We start from the raw sequence: 13958 nt of genomic DNA, 5'->3' as shown, positions 1-13958 counted from the left end.
CTTAACACGAAGGATCTGGGGATAATATCACTCCATAAGGAGTGAGCACCTTCATAGGTGTATGGAAACTTACAAAGCCATTTTTGCTCCACTGGGGAATTGTGGGAAAAATATGCAAATCTGTTTTCCAGGATATAAATAGGAAAACAGTGCCTCTGCTTGGTGCCCTCTAGGGGCATAATTCCCCAGTGGAGCGAAAATGGCTTGTAAGTCTCCATATGCCTGTGAAGATGCTCACTCCTTAAGGAGTGTTATTATCCCCTGATCCTGGTCTATAGTCTTTCACTCTGCCAAACCAGTATTCCTACACTGTGCTGATGAGATCCAACAGATCAAAACAGTTTTGTCCACAGCTGGGAATCTGTTCCTTTTGGAATAGATTTACTGATTTGGCTAAACCTCGCACCATAGCATTAAGGCTTGTTGAAAAAGTCATGCATGATGTTAAGGGAGCCACCCCTAGAGGCAACAAGCAGAGGCACTGTTTTCCTATTTACATCTTGGAGAACAGATTTGCATATTTTTCCCATAAAATGATCATAACAGATAGGGAAAAATATATTTTAACCCCTTCAATTTTCATTTCTGCATTTCCGTTTTCTTATCCCCACATTCCAAGACTCTTCATTTTTTAATTTTTCAGTTTGCAGAGTCACATGATGGTTTAATTTTTGCAAAACAAAATGTACTGCATAATGGCATTATTTAATATACTGGTAAGCTGCAAAAAAAAAATCAGAAGGAGCTGGTTTTGGGAAAAAAAACGGATTTGCAACATTTTTTATGGGTTTGTTATACGGCATTCGCTATTTGGTATAAATTACGTTACCCGTATTCTGTGGGTCAGTACGATTATGGTGATACCACATTTATAAAGTATGTTTAATGATTTGATACCATTGAGTTTTTTTAAGACACATTTCCCTTTCAGCTTTTACATTTTCCGAGATATTAAAAAATAAAAATTACATAAAAATATAGCGCTATTTATTTTTACCTGGTAACAAGCTGTTCATCACATGACCATGGACTTATTTTTATCCACTGGAAGTAAGCAGTGAATCACAGCAAGCAGACCCCTTAAACTTAGCAAAATCCTTTAGGCCGTGGCCTCACGTTGTGAAAACGCAGCGTTCCACATTGGAAAAAAGTAGCTGCAAAGTGGTTAGGATTCTGTCTTAGCTTATCCACACATTGCAGAAAAAAATCCGCAGCATAAAGGCTGCAATTTCAAAAACTGTCACATGTCAATTATAGCTATGGAAACGCTGGCCTATGGTTCACTACTTGGGGCCTTAGCCTGAGGGTAAGTTCACATGGGCTTTTTGAGTCAGGATTTAGAGGCCGTATCCGCCTCAAAATCCTGACCAAAAAGACGGCTCCCATTGAAAAAAATGGGAGCCGGTCAGCTCTTTTTTCCGGGAGCTGTTTGTTCCGACTCCTGGAAAAAGAAGCAAGATTCTCATTCTTCAGGCCGATTCAACTCGCGACATTCGCCTTAAGACACTTCCTCCTCCCGACTAGGCCTATTCATTTGGGACTAATCCAGAGCAGAGTGCACGACTGGATGCCGGTGCAGTGCACTAGCATCCAATTACAGCTACCTGTATTTTGGACCTGAACCTGAGGCGGCCCCCCTCGGTGGATGGATGATTTTTTTAATGTTGCAATTTAGGTTTGATTTGTCCATCTCACAACTGTGAAAATTGCTCCGGCTACCGGAGGTGCAAAATTTCCAGAGGACACTGGCAATAAAAGGGTTAAAAACAAAACCCGAAAGAAAATATAACTGAGTTTTTTGGATTTTTTTTTTATCAATTTCATTTAGACATTTTCTCCGGATCCAGCCTCCCATATGGAATTTTATATGGTGCCATTAGGGTGAGTTCGCAATGTGGAAAAGGAAGAGAAATCTGATCTTCGTCTCAAATTCCTCTTTCATTTCCGCCCCTTCAGCTTTCCGTTGAGCAGGATGCTTATTTTTTTCAGCGTCCCGTGTCAATCTCTTTCTCCCACTGAATACGATGGGGACAAATTCAGGAAGGAATTTGACACTTATTTTGAGGTTGAATCCTCATCAAAATCAGTACCAAAATCCACTGTTTGAACAAACCCATTGAAAATACAATTTGTTCTACAAGAAACAAGTCCTCATACAGATCCAGGCTCCACTAAATCCAATGCCTCGAAACTGAAGTGCTATTACATTTAACCCCTAATATGCCATTCCTCAAATAATAAACTCCACCCCCTCTTTTATAGCTTTGTTAAATGCATTGTGGGAAGCTGAGATATGGTAAAGTTACAGCAGTAGGCAACACTGCACAGACACCCTGGATTACCTATCCCAGCCCCACCTGCCTCTCTGTGCCCCTGCCACCTAGGGGAGGAGCTGCAGAGGTTTGGGGGAGAAGGGGATTGTGGGTCAAGGAAAAGCAGGAAAGAGATGAGGGGACCGCATGGTTGGGAGAGCAGAGAGTCCAGCACCTGCAGACACAGGGCAGAGCTCCAGAGACAGTCCTGCCAGCACAGCAGCTAAGGGCTAGTTCACATGTGGGCAAAGGGGCGGATTTTGACAGCAGATTTCGCTTCAAAATCCGCCCCTTTACAATGGTGGTCTATGCAGACCGCCAGGCTTCTTTTCTCCGCTAGCGGCGGGCTGCTGCTAGCAGAGAAAAGAAGCGACCTGCCCCCGGCAGCACCCTCCTATGTCGGCTCATTCATTTGAGCCGAAAGCGGAGGGGAAAGCCGCGACCGCGATGGTGTGAACTAGCTCTAAGACCAGGAGAGGAGGTCACTCTACAGCTAGACAGCTCTACAACTTGGCTCTGGAGAGACCCCTTCAGACCTCACTCTATAGGAAGGGTGTGTGTATCTTTAAATTCGCTATGGCGCAATGCCTCCACCCGAATCTTTCTCGGAGCTCTGTAGGAAGGCAGGAGGGTTGTCCTCTTCTGCCAGGGGTTGACTCGGGAAACCCCTGCCTAAGCTCAGTACACACTCACAGAAATAGGGGTAAAAGAACCGGGGAATATTTATTGGGATAGAATTAAATAGGAATGTGCTCAGGATAGCAAATTGCAAAAGTAGAAAGGTAAGATACGCATATAGCATAGCATATAAATAATCCAGCGGTTGCTCCTTTGTAACCATGAGCTATAAATGCATGCCAAGCCAGGCAGATATAATAGTATAAATGGATTCCCTAATACTCTAAACTCTGGGGAACACAGGGTTAATGTACAATGACCTACACATAGTACATAATTCTCTCATACACTCCACATAGCTAGCTGAATGTACCAAATCTCCCCTAATAAAGCTGCAGCAACATAAATAACTCAGTCCATCAGTTGGGGCCCTGTTGCCGCGGGCGTTGGCGCGCTTGCTGGAACCGTTGGTGCACTTAGGATTACAGTCCTCAGAAATAATTCCCACAACAAGTCTATAACACAGTTCAGCAGCGGCTACTCACAACTCCCAGACACATAGGTGCATCCACTTCCAGAATTCTGCTTGGCTCTGCAGCAATCAATTCCTGGTGGAGTGGGGCAGGGTCCGCCTGTGTGATGAGACAAGGGGTGTTACAAACATAATATATTATGTATTGTGTTGTGTAGTTTCAGTTGAAATCTTAATTTTCTAATTTTTTTTTTACATTTTTACTCTGTTTTCAAGGACAATGCCAGAATGGTGGAACGTATGATGGAATTAAGTGTATCTGCACAGAATTTTTCTATGGTCCTTTTTGTGAATCTATCCTTGAACGAGTTCCTAGTAAGTCTAAACTAAATTTTCTTGAGATTAGCTTTCTTTTGGTTTATCAAATCTGAACTCTTGGTACTAGAAAAATGTATTCAATTCATCATAAAATGGTACCAATAAGAAGTACAACTTGTTCCACAAAAAACAAGTCCTCATCTAAATCTATGTATGGAAAAATTAAAAAGTTCTGGCTTTTGGGAGCCAGGGAGTATAAAATAAAAGGGTGAAATCAAAAAATTAAAAATCTGAACCCCACTAAATACAATACCTCAAAATCAAGGTGTTACTGCATTTAAGCTCTACTATCCAAATCACAAACCCCCCAACGCTACCCCCGCCATTTATTTATGAGATATGAAGAGCTGTTTAAGCCTTTCCCGTCTATGGTCCTTTATGTGAATATATCCTTGAATGAATTCCTCCTGGTAAGTCTTAACTAAACTTTTGAAATTAGATTTTCTTTGGTTAGTTAATAAAAACTGAAAAATATGGAATTTGGTTCAGTATATGGTCCTGGAAATATATGGTCAATAAAATAACAATATGCCTTTAATACGGTCAGTACTATGTTGCCTCTGAAGTCCTTACATGTTATTTTTAAAATTTTGAAAGAAAAAAAGAATCAATCCAGAAAAATGTACAAAAAATTTGCAAACTTCGGCAAAAGTTTCATTTGAGAAATTTGTAATGTTTTAGTCTGTAATCTGCTCTTAATCTGTATTACTCCTGAAACATCTTATTAGGTCTCATTCACATGACATGCCGTTTTTGCAATGTCTGTCACACAGCCGTTTTGAGACCACTCTTGGGAACATTTAAAGGGATTCTACCATTAAAATCACATTTTCTCTCGATCACACGTAGGAATAGCCTTAAGAAAGGCTCTTCTTCTCCTACCTTTAGATGTCTTCTCCGCACCATCGTTCGGTAGAAATTCCAGTTTTCATCTGTATGCAATTAAGTTCTCTTGCAGCACTGGGGGCGGGCCCCAGTGCTCAAACAGCACTGGGGGCTTCCCAATGCTGCGAGAGAACTCTCCAGTGCTGCCTCCATCTTCTTCAGAAACAGCCTCTCTGCGTGTCTTCTTCTGGAACTGGGTTCAAACTTCTAGGCCTCTGGCAGAGCCGACTGTGCATGCCCAAAAGCCACAAGAAAATGGCTGCTTACTTACTGTCTAAGCAGCCATTTTTCTTGAGGCCGCAGGTATGCGCAGTCTGCTCTGCCCAAGGCCTAGAAGTCTGAACCCAGCTCCAGAAGAAGACACACAGAGAGGCTGTTCCTGAAGAAGATGGAGGCAGCACTGGAGAGTTCTCTCGCAGCATTGGGGACGCCCCAAGTGCTGCGAGAGAACTCATTTGTATACAGATGAAAAACAGGATTTCTACCAAATGGGGGCGTGGAGAAGACATCTAAAGGTAGGAGAAGAATAGTCTTACTTAAGGCTATTCCTACATGTGAATCCCTTTAACAATACTCTCTCCAAAAATTTAAATTAAGTTAAAGTTGAACTTTTTGCAAAGTTTTCTAGGACATAAAAATTATTTCTGACCAACTCCTTGAAGTGTCGACATATCTGTACATTGCAGCTCTCCAAAATGACCACGGCTTCTGAGCCTGAATATCCACTTCTGCTGTACGTGTAACCTGTATATGTCCCTTTCTCTGTACAGTCGAAGCAGTTACCACATCAGTGGACGTTGAAGTCAGATTTGAGCAAGAATATAATGAAGAGCTAAATAACACCGAATCCGAACAATATCAGGAATTCGAAAAGGAGTTTAAAGCAACGGTAAGATGGGATATTATTCACCTAGTTATTATTTATAGGACTGTTTTCAGAGTCCATAATGCCCTTGTTACTCATCCCCATTACACTCCAATATCCTGGGGTTGTCTCCCGCACCCCCTTATCCTAATAAATCAAAATCTCCTGGCTTGACTGGTCTCATCCTTTCCCCAAACCCAATCAAATTCAAGGGAGATTTTCCACAACCATTTCCTTTGTTTACATCGAGAGATGGACAAACCTCAAAAATTTGTTTTGATGAATATTCATGAGGTTCTCCCTCTCTGTTTCATTTCGGGTTGAAAGTGTCCTGGTATCCTAGATTTCAAAGTATAAATGGGAACACCAGACACCTATGAGAGTTGAGGCAAATTGAATATAACAGTTTATCACCTCCCCTGAGTCTTCATGTATTATACTGTTGGTTCTGGGGGACCCCAGAGTATCAGAGTGTTTTATGGGTGTCGAACCCCAAACGTTTCCAGTTCTATCCCCATTAACACCCAGGACAAACGTAGGGCGAATGTAGACAGTTATAATGTGACTGTATTTTACAATCCATACAACGACCTCAAGCCTTGTCCTTCCATCTAGGTGGGTTTTTGATATTGATGACCTACCATAAGGATAGCAGACTAGTAGGGATCCAAGAACCAGAGACCCCATCAATCAACTGTACATAGACATATGGCCAGACAATGTTCTACTTTGTGCTCCACCCATTGTATAGTCCTGCCCCCAAAAGCAGCCAAGAATATTTGATTGGTGGGTGCTGGCAGAGGCGGGGCTTGAGCAGGTGCAGGGGATGCAGTTGCACCCAGGCCCAGGAGCCTAAAGGGACCCATAAGGTGTCCTTTTACATATTATAAATACCTTATACTTGGGGAGTTAAATACATATTTTGCAATGAGTACTGAGAGCTTTATGTTACACATAAATATATATAATTATTTTATTATATAATACAGTCTGGAATTGCATATACTCCCTGCCTACATTCTCCTTACAGATGATTCCTGTCTATCAAAATATCACAGGCTTCAAGGAGGTGATAATCCTCTCAATTCGGTAAGTTTGCACTAGGGCGCTTCAAGCTACTGTATGTTTATACTACTGCAAAATGACATTGTTTTGCAAAGCTGCTCATCTTGTGGCACGTACAGTGGGTGCGGAAAGTCTTCAGACCCCTTTAAATGTTTCACTCTTTGTTTCATTGCAGCCATTTGCTAAAATCAAAAAAGTTCATTTTATTTCTCATGCATGGACACTCAGCCCCATCTTGACGGAAAAAAAAACTGAAATGTGGATATTTGTGCAAATTTAGTAAAAAGGAAAAACTGAAATCTCCCATGGTCATCAGTATTCCGAGCCTTTGCTCAGTATTGGGTATTTGCCCCTTATGAGCTAGCATAGCCAGGAGGCTTCTTGGGAATGATACAACAAGTTTCTCACATCTGGATTTGGGGATCTTCTGCCATTCTTTCTTGCAGATTTCCAGTTCCGTCAGGTTGGATGGAGTCATTTTCAGGTCTCTCCATATATAAACTCCACTCCAAACTAGTCCCTATAACACCTTACGTAACATTGGCAGTGGAGTCAATAGACCAAACCACCAACTCCAACTCCTTTATTTTTCCACAGCCCACATCCAACTCCAACTCTGTCTCCTTCATAAATGGGTGACGGCCAGGGTCAGATGGACACAGTAAAGATCCTCTAATTCATGCAAATAATTGTATAAAATCACTCAAAAGAATCATTTTATATTGAAGTCGGAGTTGGTATCTTTTTTTTCTGACTCCACAACTCCAATTCCACAAGCCTGGCTGCAGTGCATGTAGAAAGTTGGCAGTATATAGTATCTTCACATGGGAAGGGGGAGAAGGAAACTTTGTCATGTACAAAAAAAATAAAAGACATATCCGAAACCCGCCTGTGTATACGTAATTGTCCCTTTATGTGTTACAGAAGTGGCAGCATTATCGTAGACCATAAAGTCATTGCAGAAGTGAAATTGAACGAATACGTAAATGTGACTGCGGAGTATGAGAAGATTGTCCAAGAAGTTAACACAACCCTGGAGGCCAAGCTGGAGGAAGATAAAACCAACAACTGCACTGGTAAGAGCTCTTGTGCTTAAAAACTCTGCTGTTGGAGCTATAAGTGTTTTACAGCCATCTTTTGACAAAATAAAATGAGTATGTTATTTATTCTACATAATAAACGCCATAAACATTAAATTCCGAGGCCAGAATCCATGTTTTCTGATCACCTCAAAATCAAAAAGTAACAAAAACCGATTGAAAGGTCTTCTGTTCCCACAAAGTACAGGCTATAGCCAAATACATTCTTAAAAAGATGGAATGGAGAGGGCGATACTTGTTACTGGTTTTAGGCTAAAATGTGTTTGATCACTAAAGGGTTAAAACGTACATAAGACACCTGAGTTATGTGCCAGGAATATTTACCGTATATACTCGAGTATAAGCCGACCCGAATATAAACCGAGGCCCCTAATTTTACCACACAAAAACTGGGAAAACTTATTGACTCGAGTATAAGCCGAGGGGGGGAAATGCAGCAGCTACTGGAAAGTTTCAAAAATTAGTTGCTGGGGAAGGGGAGGGGGTGCTTTGGTTGTCTGTCTGCCCCTTCCAGGAGCTTGAGGACTGTTTTTTTTTTCCCCACTTAGAATTCAGTCTGGCTGTATATAGGGGATCTGCAGTGCTCCTATTAACCCCTTCCCGACGGAACAGGAGCACTGCAGACCCCCTATATTCAGTAGAACGGGCACTGTCAGACACAGGGATACCTAATGTGTTTGTGTGTCACAGTCATTTTCTTCTTTTATATGTATTCTAGGGAAAGGAGGGATTTACAACTTTTATTTATTTTATTTTTTAATTATATTTTTTTAAGCTTCTTTTTTCTCACTATATTATGGGAGATTCTATGCATTACTATTTCAGCTGGTCATTTTTTTTTTTTTTTTTTGCTTGACTCGAGTATAAGCCGAGGGGGGCTTTTTCATGACAAAAACTGTACTGAAAAGCTCACCTTATACTCGAGTATATACGGTACTTGTGTTTTAAACCGGTGATATCTCCGGATATAACAAAGGTAGAATAACAGAATCTCCAGAATCTCCACATCTGGTATATTAGTAAATGTGAAGCACAGACTAAGAATTTTCTAGAATCAGTGGACAATATTCACAACACCTTCTATTCTTGTTATACAGGGAGCCTGTGTATTCTAGATGTTGCACCAGTGAAGCCAGAACCCACTGTGACCTTGGATGGTAAGTGAGGGTTCACCCATAGTGAACTTGCTGCGGATTTAGGGACAGATTCCACCCCCAAACCAGATCCAGATCCTGCCCACAAAATCCTCTTGACTTTGTGAGAACTTACCGTAAGACATATTATTTACGGCACACTGTAGGTTTTTTTATACCATAGTAGGGAATGAATGACTTTGAAATCCCTTTTTATTAAAATTTGTGGGAGGGGAAGGGGCGAAAAAAACATCAATTTGGGCATTTCCATTCTTCCCCGCTATAGTGTTCACCATGTGGAATAAAGAAGGGGCTGAACCTGTGATCATTAAATCGCATATACCGTATTGCAACTCATGGCAAAGACCCGGTATTATTATTGAGACCTGCCATAGGCAGGTCTCAATAGTAATGTTCCTAAGGCAGGCCTGGAAATCTTCAGAAGGTCCCCGGCTGCTGTAGCAACCAAACTGCTCCCAAAATCTTGCAGAATAGGAGGTGTTTGGATAGGAAAAGTACTGTGAACCCCATCGATGCCACTATCACATCTGACCACAGAACCTGAGGTGTTAAGTGGCTGTGATCAGTGATGTCTCTGATTGAGGGACTACTGCGATGTGTTTGCTATGTGAAACAGCAGAGACCCCACAGCTATGGTGTCTGCTCAGTTCCTGAGAGGGACCATGTTTAAATGGAGTTCTGGCACTTGCTATATATGAATGGCAGATGTCGGAAAGCGTGAGGAAAAGTCTTGTGCGTATTAATAGCCAAGAGACTTAATGTGTAGAATCACCTGTATAGGCACCTATGACACCTTTGGAGCCATCATTGCGACCTCTGCTTACATAAAGTACAACTTTTTATAGTTTTTACATTATCCCCATATTTCTTCATGCTCCAAAGTCAAGATTAGATTATTTTTGGGTCTACGTTCAGTTAACTCTAGGAAAAAAAAGGGGCAACAGAGCTCAACCGTACAACATCAACTATGGTCCTACCACCAAAAGTCAACCCCTGCAGCCACCACACAGTAGTTTATGCACTAACTTTTTGCCATTATTTTGCACCCCATCTACCACCAGTATGTGCCCACTGTCTATTTCTAATGTCACTACCATGGGGTCTTCTACTAAAAAGTTTGGTTAGGTCTTGTTCAATAAAGTAAGAGATGGAGAATGATAAGAGAAAATGTGAAGACATTCAGAGCCTGGGGGAGGTGTTAGAAACCCAAGGAGCCATCTGGATGACCAAAGTGCAACTTACTATATTTTTGGCTTAGGTATCTGCAGACAAACTATCCCCGAAGGGTTTGGTGCTTACTACACTCCTTTCTTAACCTCGGATGGGCTGACTTGTTTGTCCTACTGTGAAGAACAATCTCCCAAACATATGAACTGCAATATTGGTAAATGTTACATCGAGAAACATGAAGGGCCACGATGCTTGTAAGTATCCCATGGGGTTAAGTCTTGGCCTTCTAGTCCTCTTCTCAGATTAGCAGCTTCCATGCTTGAACTATTAGTATTATGACAATATCATTGATGAGGAAGGTTCTGGTGATACTTTATTTTCTGAAGGTGTAGTGGATGTGTAACTAGAGTCCTATGAGCCCAGAGCAAACTTTAGACCTTGGCTATCCAACCCCGCAGTATTCCAAAAATACTTTGCCCATAACAAATGGAGGTGAATTCTTGCACTTGTCCCTTTTCAATCCCTTGTGTCTAATCATGGTGACAGTTAATTGATCCCTGGTCAATCAAGGGGGGCGTTGATAGACCCACTGCTGCTTTGGCTTGTGCCACAAGGTGTCAATGGCTGGAGAGAGAGACCAACCATTGCAAGTAAAAACTATTTGTTGCTGGGTTCTTGGACATGTTATCATTGGGGTTCCAGTGCTAGCAAACCATATGCTCAGCCCTTCCACCATAGAATCATATGTCTACCAGGGCAGACAAGCCACAAAGAGCTTCAAAAGTTACAATGTCACAGTCTACCACATTGGCTGAATTTTTGAAAAGCAAAATTTGAGACCCTAAAAATGTATACAGATATAGTCAAGTTTAACATGACTTTAAATGTGTTAAAAGAGTTCAATAGGTATGTCCTCTGGTAGAAGTTGTAAAATAAAAACCTGCACCCTGTGCTAGTCCCCGGTTGCGGGAGAGGGACTGATGATATCACTGACATAGGTCACCGCTTCTTCTCCAGTGATGATTGGTGTCTATAATCATGTGAATCCAGGGCTTCCGGCAAATCGACCCTGGCATGGGATGATAACGGTACCAGTGGAAAACAACGGAGCACCAAGGACAGGTGCTCCAATTTGTGAATGACCTCATAGGGTAAGTTCACACGGAGATTTTTGGTCAGGATTTTGAGGCCATATCCGCCTCAAAATCCTGACCAAAAAGACAGCTCCCATTGAAATCAATGGGAGCCACTCAGGAGTTGTTTCCGGCTCCAGGAAAAAAGAAGCGAGGTACTCATTCTTCAGGCTGAGTCGCCTCGCAAATCGGCCTGAAGACACTCCCCTCCTACGGACTAGGCCCATTCATTGGGCCTAATCCGGAGCAGAGTGCGCAGCTCGATGCCGGTGCAGTGCATTGGCTTTCAGTCACAGCTACCCAGCTTTTGGACTGGAACCTGAGGTGGCCTCCGCCTCAGGTCCAAAAAAACCCTCTGAACTTACCCTTAAAATAAAAAATTAGTAACTACTTTAACTTAACTTTTTTTTGCATTGCTTCCAATGCCCTGTGTGAGTTAATACTGAAACAAGCTTTTATTATAAATTATTGTACATAAAGGTTTAGAAAACCAAATTTATATTTTTCAAAAATTATTTTTTCCCCCTATTTATCCAGGTGCCCAGACACCAATGAGTACATATATACAACTTCCGACTGTTCCGGAAGAATATCCAAACCAGGCTTGTATGGAGGGATTGGAACGGCCATTGCAGTGCTGGTTATAATAGTAATTACTATCAGTGTCTTACTGTTCAGAAAAGATAAGGAGAGGATAGCGAGGTGAGTGGACATCCTACTTGTTTCAGATCCTACCTGGCTTAGATTTCAATTTTAGCGTAAGAACCTGCGACAGATTTATGAGAAGGTTCAGCCAGTTGGGCCTTTCATTAGGACTGGTGTACAATACATTTACTATAATGAGTGTATAGCAAACGAGTGATCTCCGGACAAAGTTTAAGATGGACTTCCTACAATGGTTCTGGGTTTTGCCACCACCCAAGACCCATGTTTGTTTTGTCTTTATTCATCCTTCTCAAGACCCTTAGGCCAATTTTCTTTTTAATTACAGTAACATTGAAGTTCCTTGGAGTCTTCCCGAGATCTTTAGACACTAAAACACTACAAGATGAATATGCTTCAGCACAGACCTGACTTGTGTTTCGAAACAGAGCTAGCTTATGGTCAATAGTAGGGTTGAGCCGATCTTGAGATTTCAGGATCTGTTTTAAAATCCAATTTCCGATCCTTTTCCAGCCGATCCCAATCATGATCGTGAAATTTGCCTGATCACCAATCGGGATCCGATCTATCCCGATCGCTCAACCCTAGTCAATGCTTCTCTATGGGAAAAGTCACTTTCAGGGTTGAGCCATTCTTGAGATTTCAAAATCTGATTTCCGATCATTTTCCAGCCGATCCCGATCATGAAATTTGTTCGATTGAGAATTGGGATCCGATCTTTCCCGATCCCTCAACACTATTCAATAGGCATTCTTAGGAGAGGTCAATAATAAGTGGGCAGAATCTGATGCTCAGGACTCAAACCCATCCTTATATCCCTTAACTAGATCTACTCACCTGTCCCCAGTGCTCTGTCTGCCGCCCGTTCAGTCTCATGCCAACGCTCCACGTGACTGCTGAGACTAGTCAGCGGCCTCAACAGTTCCAAAAACAGGTGATGTATGTGGAGCCACTGGCTGGTCCTAGTGGTCGCGAAGGGTATCCTACAACAAGACCCTGGCATGAGCCTAAATGTATACCGGCAACGTACAACAGAGCATCAGGGACAGGTGAGTATGCCTACAATTCCTAGACAACCTCCTTCAAGGTAGACCATCAACATATAGCCCTATAATCCAGCCAAGAGAATAGGTAATGGAGGACACATACATACACCGGACTCTGTTAGTTTACACTCTTATCCATACCTTCCTTCTCTTTTGCCTAGGGATGAGTATGATAGAAGCATCCTGCAAAGTGAATATGAAACTGGGAACAAATATGCTGTCTCTAATACATTAGATGATTCAGAAGAGGAAGGTGAGTCCAACAATAACATCTCAATACAAGATCTTTTACTGTATATTTGACAGGCTGCAATCCACATCACAACCACTGGGTGGCCACACATAGACATGTATAGGATAGACAAAATCATGTTGTTTTGAAAAGCTGGTTACCTTGACACATTTATCTAGTTGTGAGTCTGGGCCATGGAAACAAGTCGCACTCCATTTTTATTATTCAATACATAATTGTAAGACTAAAGCTGAAAAACACTTGGAGATATTGGTGAACAATAAAGTTAATTTTAGCAACCAGTGCCAGGTAGCTGCTGCCAAAGCAAACAAATCATAGGATGCATCAAGGGAGGAAAATCACTCATGACAAGGACTCATATACGTGTCCCTATAGAAATCACATGGAAAATACTGAGCACAATTTTGAGTAGCTGTATATAGGAAAGACGTAGCTGAACTAGAAAAGGTACAAAGAGGGCGAACAAGGCAATAATATGGCTCAGGGGGCGACCTAATATCCTAATGTACAAATAGGCAAAAGGACAGTACAGATATCCTTCCAATAATGTACACCATGACATGTAACTGTGACAAGGGGGCAGAGGTTTTACCACAGTTATATGTGGGGATTCTTTACAGTAAGAGCGGTGAGAATATGGAGCCCACTACCCGGTGATGTGGTGATGACAAGTTTAAGAAGGGAATGGATGAATTTCTTGAAAGTAAAAATATCATAGGTTATGGAAACTAAAAATTTTGGACATGCCAATGCCCAACTCCAAATATGGCAATTGGACCAAGTCCCTGGATCAACACTCCAGGGACTTAGTCCAATTACCACATTTGGAGTTGGATTCTTTTGC

General features: G+C 41.8%; 1 protein-coding gene across 1 annotated transcript in view; it reads left to right on the top strand.

Moving 5' to 3' along the window:
• Positions 1 to 13958, top strand: part of LOC142204429 (uncharacterized) — a 38528-nt gene that overhangs the window by 21851 nt on the left and 2719 nt on the right. Inside the window, exons 5-12 of the mRNA XM_075275740.1 lie at positions 3679 to 3777; positions 5436 to 5554; positions 6561 to 6619; positions 7520 to 7671; positions 8793 to 8852; positions 10108 to 10273; positions 11690 to 11854; positions 13023 to 13114. Of these exons, the coding sequence (XP_075131841.1) occupies positions 3679 to 3777; positions 5436 to 5554; positions 6561 to 6619; positions 7520 to 7671; positions 8793 to 8852; positions 10108 to 10273; positions 11690 to 11854; positions 13023 to 13114 (912 nt within the window). The remainder of the gene's footprint in view (positions 1 to 3678; positions 3778 to 5435; positions 5555 to 6560; positions 6620 to 7519; positions 7672 to 8792; positions 8853 to 10107; positions 10274 to 11689; positions 11855 to 13022; positions 13115 to 13958) is intronic.

This window comes from Leptodactylus fuscus, chromosome 5 (assembly GCF_031893055.1).
Source record: "Leptodactylus fuscus isolate aLepFus1 chromosome 5, aLepFus1.hap2, whole genome shotgun sequence".
NCBI lineage: Eukaryota > Metazoa > Chordata > Amphibia > Anura > Leptodactylidae > Leptodactylus > Leptodactylus fuscus.
This window is presented reverse-complemented; position numbering and strand designations above follow the sequence as displayed.